Genomic DNA, 19833 nt, shown 5'->3' on the forward strand with positions numbered 1-19833 from the left:
GCCTGCAGTATACCTTGTGAAGAGACGCGGGAGACCTTTTCCTTCAGTTATACAGATTACAACACTGCACTTCCACTGACCTGTAGCCAGTGATCCTTCTTTTGGCATGTCACTGTGGAGCAGAAAATCATTCCATGATGCTCTATTAAAAATTTATTAAAATAGATTAAAGATTTTCTTTCAAAAATTGATTTAAAAGTAACTTCTGAAACTTTTGCATTGCAAACCCAGTAAACAAGTTGAAGGGGAAAAATACGAAACGTTTCATGTGCAAGTAAAAATTCTCTGTGGAGTGCTGAAAGCCAAAATGAAAAATGAAGATAACCATAAGGCATTTATTACATTTCAGAATGGTTTACTAGAGTTTAGGCAAAATTTCAGATGATGAGCCTGTTTGTTGTTCTTATATTTGGACTTCATTAAATGCATTTAATTAAATCTATTGTAAATCTGTTTTATTCCCAAGGGGCCAGTTAATGTAATCTTGCTGTTTGCTTATAAAAAATATCAACCAAGAGTTCAGCACTAATTTTAATCACTGTTTGTTTTTAGACCCTAGTGAAGTATGTTTTGTCAGTTTAGTTTATTGTGTAGGCTTGTTGTGTCCTATGTAGAAGAAAGTCTATATTCATTGTTGCTATTTTCTTTTTTTTAAAGAAAAAGTAAGAAAGAAGAAGAAAAAATAAGTAGAGAAGTGCTGTTTGAAGGTTATTTATGCTGACTTTTATGAGGAAGAAATAAATGTAGCTATAAGACTTGACTGTATTAAGACAATTTTCTTAAGCTGATATTCTGTCTTAACCATCTGGGTTTTGACTGTTTAGATCTTTTAAGTTTTCCAAGTAGTTTGTTTTGTTCTCTCCTGTCTCTTTGGCTGCCAACAGGAAAAGTGATCAGAGTATCTAAAGGAACAGGAACAAAAATTAGCAAATGTTAGTGGTAAAAATTAGGAAATTATAAGCCTGCAAGGAGGCAGAAATTAAGAAAATGACAAGGGCTGTAGATGGTTCACAAAGTACAGGTCTACCTTAGATTAATGTGTTATAGGTACAGGCAATAATTTATAACAAAAACTGGAAGAATGTGCTGTGCATGTACTGTGAACACATTTTGCTTTGAAAATATACACAAAGTGTACCTAGGAGTGAAGAGTAAATAACTGGCAGTATTTACTGTGGAATGCAATGCGCAAAGTTAAACATATTAGGTAATAAGATACATAAGATGTTTCATATGACTCATTTATTTGTCTTTTACAGCCCTTCTCCTAGATGGGAAATGGCTGATACAAGATCATTAAAGCTTTTTGTAGTCTACCCTTGGTTAGATCTAAGTTCCGTTTTACTGAAAAATAATCCTTGATGAATCAAGTGTTTATTTATTTGTCTACCCCAAATTGTCATGATAGATTATACTGATGGAACTTGAAAAAATATCCTCTTTTTAGGAATGGTTGCCATTTGTTTGTGCTGCAGGTTATAGATGTTCAGTTTGTCCCTCTCCTGCCTTTTCAGAAAGGCTTTACAGCATAGCCAAACTAGAGCCATTGTCTATTCTGCTCTATTATTTTCTTTTTGGAACTGTGCAATTTTGAAAATATGCATGTCTGTAGTTAATATCTGCCAAACTGATCGGATTTTTTTTTAATGTCATCTGAGAAAAATAAAGGACTTGTATGTCTCAGTGTTGTCTTTGAAAATCAACAGTGAGAAGAAAATATTGTTCTTCATCTGACCTTATTTAGATGGTCAGAAGAGATGGGAATTGGTATTAATTACTTAGTCTTCAAGTGAATGTGCACTAAATTCCAGCTGAGAATGGACAGTCAGCATGCTTAAAGTTCTCTGTGTACAAGGGCCCTGAGGTAAAAAGTGGAAGTATGATCTTCATACTGTAAAGCTGCCATAGTGAAGATGGATTATGATGGTTCCTGCAGACCAAAATGCAGCTTACATGTACTGGAAAAAGATCATTGTGTGCACTAGAATTAAATGCTAGGTCAGCTTCAGCCAATGTGATGTTCATCTGGCTCCTGGAAAACCATGCTTGGCTTGGATCCCTTCAAGACTTGCAGGTAGAAAATGGTCAACTGAAATGACTTGGATTGAAAACACAATAGAAGTTGCAGCAAACAAGATGATGCAGAACCACAGTTAGCTTGGAAAATAGAAGCAGACTAGGAGTGTATATATATATGTAAAGCTGACAATATGTTTAGTGCTGTGCGAGAAGTATCCATCCCATTCAGCAGAGTACTGTAGCAAGTGCGTAGCCTGCATGCTCACCTCACAATCTGACCTCTTTGTGCCATTGAAAGGTGATCAGAACACAGAGAGGGCCAGTTCTTAATGGTTTACAGCATGCACCAACAGAGCTTAATTTGGGGTTCAGCTGAGGATCTGCTCTTCTTTTGCTTTTATTAGCTGAGAGGGCGGTAAACCTAGAGCAAACAGAAGACAACACAGCATATCTTGACACCTTGTCAGCCTATAGAATTCACCACAGGAAGTATCCTCCAAGTCAAATGCTTATAGTAGAGTGATTTTTATGACTGCTAATAACAGCTGTAGCTATGCAAACTGAGGTAATAAGGCAATCAAACCTATGCCTTAAGGCATTCACCTTCAGGGCCAGGAAGGAACTGTTTCTGTCCAGCTAGTGGTCTCATTTGAAGCCTCTTCTGGCACCTTTTGAATTCTTTTCATGTATTCCTGTTAAAAATGATGGTTGTTGCTGTCATAAAATAATTTTAAAAGCTCAGCAGGACATTTTTATTATTAACATGAAAGTAAGACAGGTGTTCATGTATTGTGACAGAGATTAGAAAGACCAACCTTGTTAAATTTATAGAGAGGTCACTCCTGCTGATGCACAGCTTCTGCAGAACTGTCTGGTGTGTTTTTTTTTTTTTCTTTAGCAGCTACATACTGACTCCTCTGGAAATGAGACGATTTCACGGCAGGTCCCATTAGCACTGATAACTGTGAAATTAGCAATTGCTACATCGCCATGTTGATACCATGAAAGAAGGAACACCTGCAAGGGACTACTAATAGTAGGGACAGAAAAGGGAAAGGCAGCTATACAAAGCCAAAGGGCAATGCAATTCAGCACAACTGTTACATTTTGAGATGGTGGATTATGCCATGGTTTGCGCAGTTCACTGCAGAGGTGGAAGTTTGCGGCATGGAAATTGAGACTAAATGCTGTTTCCCTGTGAAAAAAGAGGAACATCATAATTGTTACGCTTTTTGACTTGAGAGGTTGGCTGATGTCGAGGTCTTGCGAGGTATTTGCATTGAAAGGATATGCTGTTGTCTTCTGAAGAATGTATCAACGTTTCTGCTTGTGGCAATGAATAAGAGCGTTTCCTAGGCAAGTGCAGTGCTCACAGTTCTGAGCCTTTTCCAGCTGGAATTCAGCCCCCTAGAAGTGCCTTTCTTACAACACTACTGTGTTGGTACTTCTCTTGTTTTCAATTCTGCACATATTCAGTGCATTTTTGGACCAAGCAATAGCCAGTCCCCTGTGTTTACATTTAGCCCCTCTGAACTGTTCTGTAACTTTTGAGCAGATCTGTATTCAGCCTTGCATAATGGCTCCTATTTTGGCTATCCTAACGTAATCTAAGTCTTAGGACTCAGACACATGATCAACTTGATAACTTTTTAGCAAGCTTACTAATACATGGTAACTGTGAATGTTCATAGTTTACAGCAAATTTAACATAATTTGACTTGGTTTCTTTGTCTTAACTGTAGAAAAATGATTGTAAGATAAATCATTATTACCTTGCATTTGCCAGAGGCTAAGTGTGTGCATGTGGACAGCTGTTATGACTCAGCACGTCAACTTATTTCTATGCTTGAGCCCTCATAACCTCATACAATGTCATTTAGCCAGCATTCAGGAAACAAACTGGTTCTTAGAGTTACAAATGATGAGTTGAATGGTTCACCTGAATATGTGCAACTTCAGTGCTATACTGCGTCCAGTTCTGGTGTCCCCACCATAAGAGAGACATAGATTTGTTGGAGTGTGTTCAGAGGAGGGCCACAAAGATGATCCAGGGGCTGGAGCACCTCTGCTACGAGGACAGGTTGCGGGAGCTGGGATTGTTCAGCCTTGAAAAGAGAAGACTTTGGGAGGACCTAATAGCTGCCTGAAGGGAACCTACAGGAAGGCTAGGGAGGGACTTTTTACAAGAGTGTCCACTGATAGGACAAGGGAAAATGGGTTTAAGTTGAAGGAGATCAGATTTAGATTAGATCTTCGGAAGAAATTCTTCAGTACGAGGGTGGTAAGACTTTGGAATAAATTGCCCAGAGAAGTTGTGGATGCCCCCTCCCTGGAGGTGTTCAAGGCCAGGCTGGACAGAGCCTTGAGTAGCCTGGTCTAGTTGAGAGGCGTCCCTGCCCATGACAGGGAGGTTGGATTAGATGATCTCTAAGGTCCCTTCCAGCCTATGCCATTCTATGATTCTGTGATTTTAAGAACTCAATTTCATGCAGAAGACTGGGTACTTTATGGTTCTAAACGCTACCTGTGGAATCGCGACCAAACAGAAGAAGCAGAAAAGATGCTTTCTTCTTCAGGAATGAGACAAATTAGTCTTTTTAAGATGAGAGATCTTATTGGAATGCAGGTAATATGCTGGAAGGTGTGCTGTAGCATCGATTAAGCTAAACTGAAATGGAAAGAAGGGATGTATCAACTTGATGACTAGAAACTAAGATCTGAACACAGTATTTCTGTTCTAAAGCTTTCTTTGCTGCCTGCAGGTTTCAGTGGGTTTTCAGAAGAGCTGAGAGTGCTCGGAGCCTTAGACTTCTCTTGAGAGATGCAAATTTAACAAAGTATTCAAATGTGCACCTTAAGTTTTATTCCACTAAAGGGTGGATCAGGGTAAGCAAGACTCTCCTCAGAGTTCTTTTAGATGATGAATTGTTAATATTTCATTGAGGCAGTAAAAGAAAAAGCTGGGTAAGCAGTATTAACAAATCGTTGGTGTCAGAGGTTAACTTTTATTTAATCAGTTTTTAAAAATGTAATTCTATGTGAAGATGATATAGGAAAGTGTGTGGAAAAAGGATACTAGAGAATAAATGTTCATACTTTGAATATTTGATGAGTTGAGAAACATCTCTCAGTCTCTCTCAACTTAAATTTTCCAGGCTTCTATATTGCTTGGTCCAAAATATGACTGACTTCTAAATGAGTTGACTTTTCTCTGCAAGCAGCTCTTTTCTGTTTGCTCCGAAGTTCATGCTTCATGCAAGATTCAAATCCTCTGGTTCCTCCTTTTACAAAGGTACATTACTGGTAATCTTATAATCTAACACATAACGAAAAATTGTATTGTTGTGGTATCTGCTACCACTAATATAATTAAGCCTTTGGCAGCAGTTTATAGAAAAGCTAATATTCGTAATTGCTTTCTGATGGAGAAGCCACTGGAATGGTACCAGTTTCTAAATAGATTCGAGGCATTTGCTAGATCCCTGGGGGTCAAATCCATGCACTTTCCCATGCACAGCTGGATAAGAGACCTGTCAGATGTGCACTGATCTTACCCTCAAAAAGGTCAGATCTTGAGGTGATTGTGTGTGGGATGAGTTTGCATTATGCCACATTCTTATACAATAATCATTGCAGGAATCTCTAAGCTTGTCAGATTTTTTCCACACTGGAAATGTAGTTCTCTCTCCGCATGTTTTTGTGGTAGAACTTGATCATGTGTCTTTTAAGTAAAGACTAATGATCCAGTTCATACACCTATGTGTGGAAAAACTAATGGTGTTTTTTAGTGCCTACTCTCTTGCTAGCTATAGAAAGAGGTTGCTTTCTGGGTCAATAATGCCATTTAAGTTAAGCCCACATGCTGACACACTCTGGTAGCTTCTATAGCTGTTCTTGTCAACTGACAAGTGAAAGGTCAATCACTTCCAGGCTGCTGTTTGTGATAGGGAAACAGGTACAGTAAGATTTGAACTTCTTACGCGATCTTGATGTTGCTGGCAGGTTAGTAACAGATCAGAGAAATTAAAGTTTGTTTTCATAACAAATATATTGTTCCTGCACACAGTGAACTAGAGAGACTTGTGCCTCAGCTTCAAAAGTGCAGTCACTTTGTTTAGCTTCTGCCCCATGTGTGCAGACAGGCAGAAGATGGGTGGGTTCTTCTTTCGTAGTCTGCACGTGCTCTTCATTGCTGTGCTAGTTATTTTGGCACAATTAGCCTGGCTGCAGGTCTTAAAAGGTAGCTGATGCAACAAGGGAAGGCAGTGTGGTCGCTGCATCTGAATGCATGAAATTGACTTTAAGTGAGCTGCACAAAACAAAGGTCTTTTATCTTGTAAAATGTTACTAATCTGATAGCAAGTAAAAATCGTAGTAGAAAAAGACCTAATTAATTTCCAGCTGCACAGATTTGTAATGCAGCAGCAGGATATACAGGTAATTAAGAGAATTAACAACTTTAATAAAGTAGATTTAAAAAACTTCTGAAAGCTAGAAGCAGCCTCAGCTTTCCCACAGATTGTCATGTTGTTGCTGTCGTCTTGATGAGAAGGGAAGCAGTTTTATTGTGTTGCTGCACAGTATCTTTTTGCGTTGCTGAAATACCTAGAGACACAAAATTGAGACCAGAATCTCACTTCGCTAGCTGCTTTTCTTATTTTTCATTTGCAGAGTAAGTATGGGAATACGTCAACTGGGAAACCTTACATTGCTCTTCTGTCCGCAGTGACTTGGCTGGTGGAGCTTCATGAATGAGAGGCATATTTTGGTCTAGCTGATGATGCTTTATGGTTTTACCCACAAGGAATAGCTCACAGCGTTACAGTGGTCTGCCCATGGGGAATCTGGTTCATTGGGGGAGCTCTAGGGTACGGAGGGTGTGCACACTTGCACCCCAGGGTGGCTGTCCTGCCTGTGGCATCCTTGGGGAGGAAGAGGAGAGGCTGGCATGACCCTGAATGGACGTCAGAAAACATTGAGGGTGTTGAGGAAGGTGAGTTATGATAGCTATTGTGCTTTTGTAATGAGGTAGGGCCTTATCTTTCAGAAAATAGTTTGATAATGAAGCAGGATCCAATAAATAAAATTTACCAGTTATGTCACTCAGGCTAAAGGAGCGCTGCAGACTACAATCTACAACTTCTGTACAATGATAAGTTCACTCTAGGTAGATATTTGCTGTCCTGAATGCTTCAGATCATGTAACTTCCACTTCTCTAATATTTTTGCCCCTCCTTGTTTGCCTTTCTGCTTAATAAATATATCAATACAAAATGAGTGAGCAAGAAGGAGGCTTGGTCAATACTATTTCGTATTCAATATACTGATTCCTTTTGATGTAGATAGAATACTAACTGTACCTTCCATGGATTACTTAGTTCAGGAAGGTGTTGGGAAACTGAGAAAAGTGAATTCATTGCTAAATCAGATCAAAATGAGTCTATACACCTCACTTCTCAGTGATGGAGATGGCTTGGGAATGTGCATCAACTTACATTTACCAAGTCATGGTCTCTATGGGAATTTGCTGATCAAGCAAATGAACCATTGTCACAGACTTAATAGAGCAGATTTCCTGTTTTATAATAAAGCTTTTATTGTTGCCAATGCCATTCTTATTTGGTATTGGTTTTAAGGAGAGTGTGCTCAAGAAATAACTCAGATTTTCAGGCAGTACTGTTGTTCTGTGTGTTTTTGATTTTTTTGTTGTTGGTTTTTTTTGTTTGTTTTGCTTTTCAGTCCAAAAGCTAAGGCAAGAATGCACACTGAGTGAATAGGTGAAAGTAAGAGAGAGGATACTGGATGACTGAGAAAATAGTGTCATTATTTACAATCGAAAATACAGCATAAATGAATTTCAAAGATACTGTTTCATAAGGCAGAACTCTTAGGAGGAAGAATCAGAGGAAAACGTCTTACAGTAGAGAAATCCGTCATTATTTGGATGTCTGATCAGCTTCTTAGTAGCTGATCTTAAGTGTTTGTTGTAAAATATTTCATTTAATGGTATGGGCTCTTGACTGTGGGATGGAGCTAACTGTCATAGCAGTTTTGATGTGCTCATGTCTGCGCAAATCGTATTTTCATCTGTGCTGAGGATTGCATTGTGGCTGCAACAATCAAAGGTCATCTTTCTTTTGGACAAGAGAAAGCTGGAAGTTGTAATTAAGCTGTAGGTGCTGTCATGGTAACTAAATAAGTAAAAATAGTTTATGCTAAATACCGTTTGACTCTGCCTTGCTAAATGCAAAACATAATCAACATTCTTGCCATCTCAATGATTCCCCCTTTGAAAAACCTCACTCTTTCTAAAGGTGGGCTGTTTTTTGTTTCAGTACAAAATCTGTGCCATTACAGTAGCCCCTTCTGCTAGATCAATATTTCAGATTTTGTGTGCAAATTTGAATAAAGCAGGAGCAAGGCATGCCCGAGGACCCTCCCTAGAGTTTCAGTATTCGCAATGAATAGTCAGCTGCCTTTGCTAAGCCGTATTTGGTATGACTACATCCAAGAAAGACTGAATGCAGCAGGCATTATGCATGTCCTTTTGCAGCCTGTTCCTAATAGAACACATACTTTTGACAGGAAAAGTCTACCGGGAATTGCTGTCTTGCTCTTGCTCACACAGTGTCCGTATCAACGGTTGCGTTGATCTCAAGCTATAGCAGCTTAGTATTCTGCTATGAGAGAAAAAGGTCATAATCAAATGGCAAGATGCTTAAGACTACACCAGTGCCCTTAGCTACAAGAACTTGCTACCGTTTCAAAATTATTTCTTCTAAAGGTGGATTTTGTCCTGAATAATTCCTTAAATGTCACCTCTGTTGTAGTGACTGATTTGTGACAAATGCAGAGTATGTCCTTGGTGCTCTGTGGTGTATTAAAGATGACTGACTTAGCAAACCCTCACCACTTTCAAGTTGCTCTGATTGAATGGTGTAATTGTTCCTTTTTGCCCTGTGAAGGCTGTGTTAAAATTAACTTGATAGTTGTATGAGCAGCACAAGATTCCTCTTTCCCTCTATCCCTCTGCCTCCAAAACTTTACTTCGGTCTGCTAGCAGTTCAGTAAACTCTTTACCAGATTTACCTCAAAGCATTTGAAGCTGTGTTTAACACTGACATTTGAAACTGACTTTTAAGTATTTCCCTTTCTTACTTTCACATGCTAACCTCTTCCAACAACATTCTAAAATTATGAAAATGAAGTATAGTAAATGTCAAATTATCCATGTTTCTGTCTTTCTTTTTGGCACTCAGCACAGTGGGTGCCAGCTGTCACTTTGTCTTCTGAGAGCTACCATGGATAAATTTTTGCTGCACTTTTTTGCTACTGCACAGAACTTAATGCAATAACTTGCATGCCAGGTGAAAAGGATGAAGTCAGCGTTTCTAGAGGTGCTCAGATAAAATAGCCACATTGTAGGAGGAGGATCTACTACTTATTGATATGTTCTTTTGTTGAGAGACACCTTCTATAGGTGAAGTAGGACTTAGATTTTTCCCTTCTTTAAGCTCTCTTCTGCTGAAGAGACTCAAGAAGTGTTAGCTCTTGCTCCTTTTGTTTTCTGATGCTGCTTCCTATAGGCAAGTTACTGTAATTCCTCTGAAATTTGTAGTGGCTAGGTTGTGGCTTACTGAAGACTTAAGATTTTAATCTTGTTCTGCAATCCACTGCACTGTCACATCAAACAGTGAACTCTTATGCACTGAAGAAAGTGGAAGAATTCTTTGAGTTTTCAAAATTAATTTGTAAATTGGAGTTTTTTCCTCAACCTGTAAGAATTGGTAGGAGTAGGTCAAGCCCAGCGTCTCTTAGTTCTCGGGAAAGAACTGTCAAACTGTCAGAAGAAAGACACATGTAAATGATACACTGTGAGATGCCTCTCCCAGCGCTTGTTTCATCACTGCCATAGACCAGAAACTAGGCTCCTTTAGCCAAACAGGAAGAATAACTTTATCTTGTTATGACTGAGAGTAAACTCTGAGCCAAAAGGATTTGGACAGAAGGTAAAAGATTAATATTTTAGAAGAACCAGGACACCTGATTGTGCGTAATGGAAAACTTGAAATTAAGCTGCTAAGCTTGTGTTCTAAGCAGGTTTATAAGAATTTATGATGTTTTTGGTGTGCTAAAGCTTTGAGAGAGGTATCCTTTAAGGCTTCCCTCAGCTCATCGTTTAAAGGGATGTCTTTCAGAAGAACCTTTTTCTTGGTTAATGTATAGACATTTACTGTCTAAAATAAGCCAGGAAGTAATTTCACCAGTATTTATTGGGCAGAAAATTCAGTGCTGCTCTGAATCGAGAGTGGACTGCCAAAGAAGTAATTCATGAGTGAGCGCGTGTGTGTGTGTATGAAAGAGAGCTTTCTACCTTCGGTTTCCTTGCTGGTGAGCTTTTCTCCTGAGATTAGGATCTCTGCACACTGAAGATTGCTTTATAGTGAATTTGGACACAGATTCGTATCCTGAATTTGGCTTCAGGTATGGATATGTTTTATAGATATCTGTGCATCCAGTTTGTTCGTCAGTCATTGACGTTAACTAGATTGTGGGAATGTTCCTGATTGCTTCACTACTTCCAGAGCAAAGGATGCTTCATGTTTTTCATAAACACTTACTTCCATTTGTACAGGAATTTCAGTTGGGAGTCTTCAGTTAGGAGCTTTAGAAATATTAATGAGCTTGGCTGTAAAATGCCCCTATATAAATGCAATTAACCTTATACTGCATGATACCAAGTCTTATGCACAAAGTGACTCTTTAATTGGAAGAGAATCTAGCCTGACTGACACCTGTGGTTTAACTCCAGAGCCATCTTTTTCCTATGAAGTAGAGAATTTAAATCATGACTTATCTCCAGCTCTTGCTATATACTGTCAGAAGGAGGAGGTTAGTGGATGCTTTGCTTTTATGAGACAGGAGAAAAAAATGGGATTACGGGAGGGACATCTGTCTTGTTCTGTGTGCACTTAAAAGGTTTTTATCGAGGCATGAAAGGTTGTGTTGTTCCATGCTTTGTCTTTTTGTTTCTTATCCAGGCAGTGATGTGCGGCCAACAATTCAATAAAGGAATTTCTCAAAATATATCCTATTAACTGATCTTAAACCTCATGTATATGGTATGTGGGTACTCACAGAAGAGAACGGAAAGAGAATCGCGGAATCTATTCTTCTTTTCCCCATTAAATCCAGAAACACTATCCAGTGAAACAGTGACACTGAAGAGGCAGATTTATGTGAAATGTACTCGCCAGGCATACATTACTGGAGGGGGTGAGGGGAAGGTAGGGGAAGAGCCCGAGTTTATTAACGTTCTAAGTGTGATTTTCAACAATGTCTTTTGATCTGGTATGAGGAAAAAAAGAAATTATCTAAGAGCTTTGGAAATGTCTGTTCTGTGAGTATTTTTCCGTAAATGCTTGATCTGTTCTGGGTGCATTTACTCATGGTTGTGAATGTGTGAACTTCAGCAAGCAGTGGCAGAGGAGATAGGGATAATTTGGTACTGTGACTGGAGGACAAAGTAAATGAGACGGGGAGATTACCTCCAAAGTGCACTCTTCAGTTTGGTATAATAGTTTAAATGATTTCTACGCTCTCTGATCTATGAGGCAAAACAAAGAAATGCAATAGAACTGACTTGAAGTCAGTAGTCCCTGGACATATGAATTCATCTGAACTTCTTTCTGCCCACTACTTTGTGTATGTATTGAACTCTGAGAATAAATGAGGATTTATTAGTCAAATATTGTAGGCACGGGTCTAGTGAGGTACTCATCCTGTGGATTGACCCAGACGTTTATACTGCACAAATTTGTACAATACTCCGATAAGTACTTGACAAAAAAGGTTCCCTATGTGGCCCAGAATTTGGCATAGCACTGTCTTTGCCCTTCATCTCTGCTGTTTGCATGACCAAAGGGACAATTCCATAATCAAATATCAAGTTCTTGTTTGTTATCCTGTTCTTGCTTTGGTATAAGGAAAAGATAGCAATAGAGTGTCCTGAGGAACTAGTGCAAGCAAAACCTGATGTTCTGCTTGAGGTTATGAGTGTTACAGTATCACAAGGTGCTTCTGTGGACTTTGAACTGTATAACATCAAGTGATATTGCAGGCTTCCCAGATAAAGAACAGTAGAATGTTTGAAATCCAGGGAAGTATTTCAGCTTTCATTGCTTCTGGAGACATTTCACTATTGAAAAATCCCACTTTGGCAGACAAAGCAAACAAGTGCTAAAACTGGAAACCATTTCTCAGTTAGGAAATCCTGGACTGTGGCTTAAGCCAGTTCTTATTTCGTCTTAATTTGTCTATGTCTTGCATTAGGTAAAATAAAGTATGTTCCCATTTTAGCACCCTTGTAAATCAGCAGAGCTCAAGGACAGACAGTATGTGCATTTGGGAGTTCAGTTCTGAGAGAGCTCACACTGACAAGTGCATTTTTGCCCAGGAAGTGAACCAGCATGGGTAAGGAAACCAGGCGGTGGAGCTGGACCCTTAGGACCGAGAAGGTGCTCAACAAGTCTATCATGCCCCATTATGTGTGTCCACCCAGGGAAGCTTGAGGGCTCTCTGACGTGGCTGGTTACACGGGAATGCTGCTTTTCACAGATAATACATCAATATCAACAGTAGCTTCCTGTTTTCTGCAACAAAGCAAGCTATGTGAATGAACAGGAAGGAGAGCTGCTGCCTCTCCAGCAAGCTTTGATGGTCAGTACCATACAGATGTATTGCAGCTTGCAATTTGAGCAGCTGACCATGCTTGTAGTACTTGGACTGTTGTGTAGGATATGCGATAAAATAGCAGTACTACTGAAGAGCCTACGTTTATATAGAAGCAACTCCCTTCTGCATTTGTCCATAGTATATGCAATTCCTAAAATGAATATTATTTATCTCTCTTCTCTCTCTGTCCTATGGTTAGTGTGGTACTCCACAAATACAGAATTTGTAAATGTATTTGATTATTTCCAGTTTCTTATTCAGTTCCGTTGCATTTTACTATAAGAAAGTGTGACCTAAATACAGGCTTTATAAGATCTTCATCGCGTTTCTTAAAAAGCGTTAACGTTCCGTTTGCTGACTAATGTCTGTTTCTCTCCGAGTGCACATGTGAGGGGGAATGTTTTATATTTACATCTTTCTAAAAGAATCTCTTGTCTTTTTGGTGAGTCAGTACTTGATTATTTTGGAGTGCTTGTATTTAAGAACTAGTTATTCAAAAGCTCATGAACCAAGCATCTAATCAGCTTTTAAGGAAGCCTGAGAGAAGTACCTTTCGGGAAGTGTCCACAATCAGTTTGAGGCTTTTTATTGCTCTATTTACGCTGCGCTGGTCCCATTAATAGGACTTGTAGATATGGGCATGGATCACCTGAAAGTCCCTATAATCACAGAAACCATTTAGTTACTGCTTTTATGCCCACATCATGATGGATGTTTTCTGGGTGTCCCAAACACCAAGACACACAATCTTTTCCTGTTTTGCAGTTAGGTGAAATGCTTCTCTCAAGTCTCACCATCTAGCAACTTCAGGGAATCTGACACCAATAGAAATGTGCTGCACTGATTGTGGAAATTCATATTTGGAGCTGCAAATCTTTATTTGGCAGAAGATGGCGAGGTTATGGCTGCAATTGAGATTGCAGTTGAGATAAGTCAACTCATCAACTTCTTAACTGCTGTCAGGTTGCCATGGAAGTGAGTAGAACTTCCTGATGACGGTGTCAGTAATGGCAATCGATTAATGATGGTCCATCCTTGATTTCAGGTATATAAATTGGATGACTAAGATGAGGTTAGGTTTGTAAGTGTACTCTGCCGTGAAGGGAGAGCTTTTTAAATGTGTCTGCTTAGCAGTTTCCAACATGGTATAGATGCTGAAATTGGTGTCAGGATAATTTGAGGGGATACAGCTGAATCTTGTGCTAGTTCACTGTAAATATAATAGCTGAGTTAGCAAAAATTATGGAAAATTTGAAGAAATTATTGTTAGTGAATTCAAGTTTATTGTATGCCCCAAGTGGACATACATAGATTAGCAGAACCCTGAAGAAAATATGTCTGTGTGCCTGCACGCTGGAAATGCGGGAGGTATCCTGGCATCCAGCCTAAATTCTTGTGTTTTAACAGTAGTTTGAGATGATTTAAGTCCAGGATTTCAGCTATAGCCTTCTGAGAGCACTGCTCATTCAATGTAGTGAATGAGTAAATTAGAAAGGCTCAGTGTGTGACTAACATGATAGGGCCAGTTTCAGCAATTTTTCTGGTTCCTCATAAAACAGAGCAACTAGTTTAGCATTTTCTTGTTGAAGTATTATAGTTGGCTGTCTTAAAAATATGTAAAATAAGGTTGAACTCTTAGATTATCTTCTTAGCCATAGTAGAATGGGTAACAGTACTCTATAAAAGAAAGAAAGGTGACTTGATAGTTGGTCTAAAAAATGTTGCCATGTCACATGTCTTTTCCCCTCCCAAATATAAATCACAGCTCTTCAACTTTACCTTTAATAACTTAAATTTTTAACAGCTGAAAAAGAACTACAGGATCATCTCAAGTACTTTTCTTGATATGCCTTGCAAAAATGTTCTGTTGTTACTGTGGTGATCAAGGTAAGCATGAGAACTGAAATTGAACAGGTGAGAGACTGGTTTTTGCAAATTTTTGCAGGAGGAAGGAAGCAATGCCTTGGACAATTGCTAGCAATAATTTGGAGGGTTCTTTTTAGCCATATGTTGCAATTTTGCGATGAGCATTGGTGAACAAAAGCTATTTATGATCAAGATGAGGGAAGGAGGAAAGGAAAGTTGTTAGGAATTGCAGGAAGTAAAATAGATTACATTACACCATTGTAAATTCATACAGAAGTAATAGTCAAGAAACTGAAATCAAAGTTTTGAGGAGGTGCTTCAATAGAGACCTAGGTGACCTAGCTTTCTCTGAAGTCAATAAAGATCGTTCAGTTAATTTGAGGAGAACTGGGTTAAGTCTAGTTGAACTCCATTTCTTTTCCTAGACAATGAAAGCCTGAGATGAGGCTTCCTAACAGGGGAAAAAAATGTTAAGTGGGCCATCAGAAGAATGAAATTACAGGAAGTTTAAAACCTTTTAAGAAAGCCATGAAAGTGAGTGGTAATGATCCCAATTTTCCAGAGATGATAGTCTAGGATTCCAAGGGACTCCTTCCTATGCTGCGTCCTGGCTTTTCTGGAGAAAGATCAACATAAATACTTAAAACGCTAGTGTTATTTTACAAAGACAAACAAATGGTATTTTTTTTCCTGAAGTAAAATATGAATATCTTACACATATCTAAGCTATCTCTCTTGTACCCTGAAGTAAAACTGAGCAAGGATTATCGTTTACTCTTTCTTTTCCATATGGATGGGAAGCTATAGACGCTATTGACATTTCTAGTGACAGGATGAATTTATCCCATTATTTTTAATGCAGACAAGGTTAGAGCTGAGCCAAAGTACTGTAGATTAGCATGACAGAAGCAATGAACTTATTCACAGAGCAGCAAAGATGTAGTGAATGAAATGCCTCTTTTACTCCATCTGCAACCCAGAGGCTCTTCTGGATGAGAAGAGTTCAGCTAGTGAGCTTTAGCTGATGACACTTTTGTTTTTTCTGTCTTCAGATATCTCAGCTTATGACAGAGACTAGTCGAGAGGGTCTGACTGAAGCAGCGTTGAACCGCTACAATGCAGATAAACCCTCCTTGTACAGCTTCCCCGCTTCCCAGAGCACATATGTTGCCAGTGAAGTATCCACAGGCACCTCGGTGGCAGCATCGTTTTTTGCCAGGTAAGAGAGCTTTCTCAGATTTTCCTTCTCCAGAAACACAAGGTCTTTCAAAGGAGATGATTCTGTAGTAAAGAAGTGGGATTGGCTGACTATGGTACACACATTGAAACATGGCTATAGATACAACTCGATCACAAACTTGCTGAATTACCATGAAAATGTTGTTTAATCCATTTGTATGCATTTGTCTATAAGATGGGGATGATACTTCTACTGTCTTCTGTAAAATATCTGACTCTTGATTTTGGGTTAAAATGTGATTGCGCTCCCAGAATAACACCTGATTTAGTGATGTTTTTGGAGGGGTCCCTTTCTGGGATAGGCAATTAATTGTAGAGCTAACTGGAGGTGGATAGTTCTGTTGGGCAGGCAATCTTCAGGCTTTTTTATTGAATTTTACTTCACTCTAGGGAAATTATCAAGATTTCCACTTTCAGACTGAAAAGTTAAGGTTTCTGATTTCAGTTTCTGTCCCTGTCATACCGTCGAATTGGCTTAAGGATCTAAACTCAACCTCAGAACATAATTTCTGTTGAATATTCAGCCAATATCTCAAAAAATCTCGATGAGATGAAGTTTCACTAAAAAACAAATAATAAATCTTCTGGCTATTTTTATTAATTTGTTAGCAAAAATGGTGTGTTAAATGGACATAGCACCTAATAAGTGAAATATCCATTGTCAACAATGCAAATATTTCTCTGTGTAGAAATATGCTCTTTGCAGAGCATAATCTTTTTAGCCCACTTGAATCCTTATGTAACTGAAGAAGTTGAAATAATCCTTGTCTTTTAATGCTTTTCAATAATTAGAAGACTGACTTGGGCAGAGTTGTGGAAGTAATGAAATAAAAAGAGAATAAGCTATTTTTATAGCACTTCCAATCCAATCTAGTGAGAGATCTGAATTTCAAAATGTGGAATGAACTTTTGAGTAAATGCCTCAGGCATATTCAGATTAACTTCCTACCCTCTAGAGAGCCATCTATTAGTAATTCCACATGATTCTATTTTATTTTAAAGGTAAATAGAAAACTTTTTAAATCGTTGGACTCTGTAAATCTGGAAAGATTTTCCTCTCCTGTTTTTCCTCACAAACATGAGGACTGCATATGTTCAGTCGGTGTCATACAATAAGTGAATTGTGTAAGGGGATTAATAGTAGCATATTAGAAGACACAGTGAACATTGTTTGAGGCAGTTCTGCCATTTTTTCTTTACCGATGTGATGCTGGAATAGCAAATGTGAATGATGACACTTCTTGATTTGTTGCCCTTTTCTGTTTAACTGCAGGCAGTTTAAATTAAAATTGCTGAATGTACTCATATGGTAATATCTAATGAGGGTGCAGATTGGGATTAGCACATATTTTAGCATGAATTGATTTATGAAGATGGCTTAACTCATTTGTTCTTCATTGTTTCACTGTTTTACACTGAGAGAATTCATTTGCTCTTAATATACTCTGCTGAAATGTAGGAAACTAATTAAATTTACTCAAACTCCCTAGTGTAAATCACAGCATTTTAAGTAGAACTCTTATAGTTTTTAGCTGATGGTGTGAATTCTTGGGTATGCTTGACCCAGCAGAAATCTCATGTTTAGGCTGTTTACTTTTAAACTGTACTTAACATGACGAAAATGCCTGGTTTAGTTTGAGGCATTTCATAATTAGATAAATATCATTTAAATAAGTCAGTTTTGTTCTGGACTTCAAGTTATATCATCTGCTGACAGTTCAAGCAGCAAATCCAACTCAATTTTCACTGCTTGACCTTTTAACAAGAAAATCCACAACTTGTTTTCAAAATGTGGAGATCTCATTAATTTTGCATCTTATGTGTTTATTTGCATTTTTGTAAAGTTGGGATAAGAAATGTAAGAACCCACAAGTATGTGTATTATAAAATATAAAGTAGAAGACAGTGGTTGTCAAACTCATTAACATGGTGCACTGTTTACAATATGAAACAGTCATTTGTACCCAGTATATGAATCCTATACTTGCTTTTTCTGATGGTAAGTGGCACATGGAGTAGTGATTACCAGTTATGTCTGATTTTTTTTGAACATGTGTCACATATGATGCTTTCATGGTCAGTAAGAAATTACTATGCAGCCAGGAAAATTTTCTAATGTGAAGCTGAAGTTGGAAGTAGAAGAGTAGAAAATATTACTTTGAAATTTGAATAATGTCCCACAGTATTGCACTCTTAAGTTCCCTGACAAGCAAAGCAAACCTCAGATGAGGCTCAGATATAAAAGTCATCTATCATCAGGAAAAAAACCCAGTTAACTAAAATGCTATAGTATGGAGGAAATGTCAAGGCATCCATGGGAACTTTTGGTTGTAATTAGTTGAGAAACATCAGGAATGGAATACTGGGAGCTCATAATTTTTCTTTTCTCAGGTATTACTAGTCTAACAGTGATACTCACTTAAGTGGCCTACAGCTGGCACTGAGCCATGGAGAAGTGACTGAAGGCCACAGTGACTCTCAATCTTTTGAAAAGCCGTGAAACTTCTCAGTTGTTTCAATACTTGACTGTTATGTTTCATGATCTATAGCTGACAGAATTCCAAGCCAGCTAAAAGGACTGCAACTTCTGTGAATTGTCATTTGTTGGGATATTGCTGAATGAGAACTTATATGTCAGGATTCCTATGGGACAGTATGTGAATGTTTTAACGGAACAAGCATGGAAAACAGTGCTCTGCTGGTAGGCTTATGAATATTAGATGATGTAGGTATGAATAATGAATTTCTAATGGTGATTCTGACACACAAACTGAATTCAATCAATTGCACTTTTAATGACAAGCACCAAATTTGCCTTTCTGTTCAGGGCTATAACTCATTTTTGTCTCAGGTATCCTCCAGTCCATGCTAATTTAGCATCATCTTCTTTCTTACTAGTACACATTTGTGCTGAAAATAATTCATTTAATGAATGTGAAATAACGGTAAGATTTGTTACACAAAAAGAATCATTTGCAGAGCATTTTAGGATTTTTATGCGAGTTAATTTCTGCCTGCAGTTTGGATCTTTGTCATAAGAAGCACTGCATTTTTGGGCCGTTGTAGTCTAAGGTCTGCTAGCCTCTTCCCTGTGTCCTCCAAGCACAACGTAGGAGTGTGCCTTCTCTAGCGAAGGGAGAAGTATGTGCCAGTGCCGATGCTGCCAAAGAACTGAGGAAAGGACCTTCTGTTGCTTTTCTCCCTGGTGTTTCCGTGAAGCTCTGGCAGATCAAGGGTCGTTGTACTGAGCCTTGTTCCTACCTCAGCTGGTTTCTACGTGGAGAAATTTCTGGGACTCTGACTTCAGTTTTGGCCTGACTACTTCATAAATAAACCTGCCCTTCTGAGTAAAACTTCTGTGTTGTGACTGGACGTTAGAGTTTAGCTTCTCAGAGGGTGATAGCATGGTGCAGGAACCAGAAGTCAAACCTGGACTGGAGCCTCCTTTCAGTTGTCATTACAATACTTAAAGGTTTTTGGGATCTTGGTACTGTTTCTTGTTTGCCCTGTTATAGTAAGCTTGCTTTCTTGGAGAGGAAAAGCTTTTATTATATCAGGACAAAGGAGAAACATAAAAGCCCATTTCACTTTAGACCTCAAAAAAGGTAAAAATTTTTGAGGACGAGATAATTTTAAATGGTAGTCTTGAAAGTTGTTTTCTGTTGCTGGTCAGGAAGTGTAACAGTGTATCCTGAACAAAAGCCCACCTCAGTCTGAAATCAGATATAGTCATATTTGGATTAATTGAGCCTAATGGGAATATAGACAATCTTGAAAGCCTGAAAAATCTATTCTAGAGATCACTTTCTATGTCTTTATATAAACTTAAACACTAAGCAGACACACAATGCTACTGTTGTAGATGTAGCAAGGCATGTTTTTCAAATGAAATGCAGAAATGTCCAGATTTTTTTTTAAAAACTAAGAAGTTTTGAGACTAAGTAAGAATACAAAACCTTAGCTTCATGTGTAACT

At 38.4% G+C, this 19833-nt stretch overlaps 1 protein-coding gene across 1 annotated transcript in view; it reads left to right on the forward strand.

Moving 5' to 3' along the window:
• The window catches only part of KIF26B (kinesin family member 26B), a 313883-nt gene that overhangs the window by 113061 nt on the left and 180989 nt on the right, over positions 1 to 19833 (forward strand). The window contains exon 4 of the mRNA XM_086627966.1: positions 15672 to 15838. Coding sequence (XP_086484092.1) covers positions 15672 to 15838 — 167 coding nt within the window. The remainder of the gene's footprint in view (positions 1 to 15671; positions 15839 to 19833) is intronic.

This window comes from Tauraco erythrolophus, chromosome 2 (assembly GCF_009769465.1).
Source record: "Tauraco erythrolophus isolate bTauEry1 chromosome 2, bTauEry1.pri, whole genome shotgun sequence".
Classification (NCBI taxonomy): domain Eukaryota; kingdom Metazoa; phylum Chordata; class Aves; order Musophagiformes; family Musophagidae; genus Tauraco; species Tauraco erythrolophus.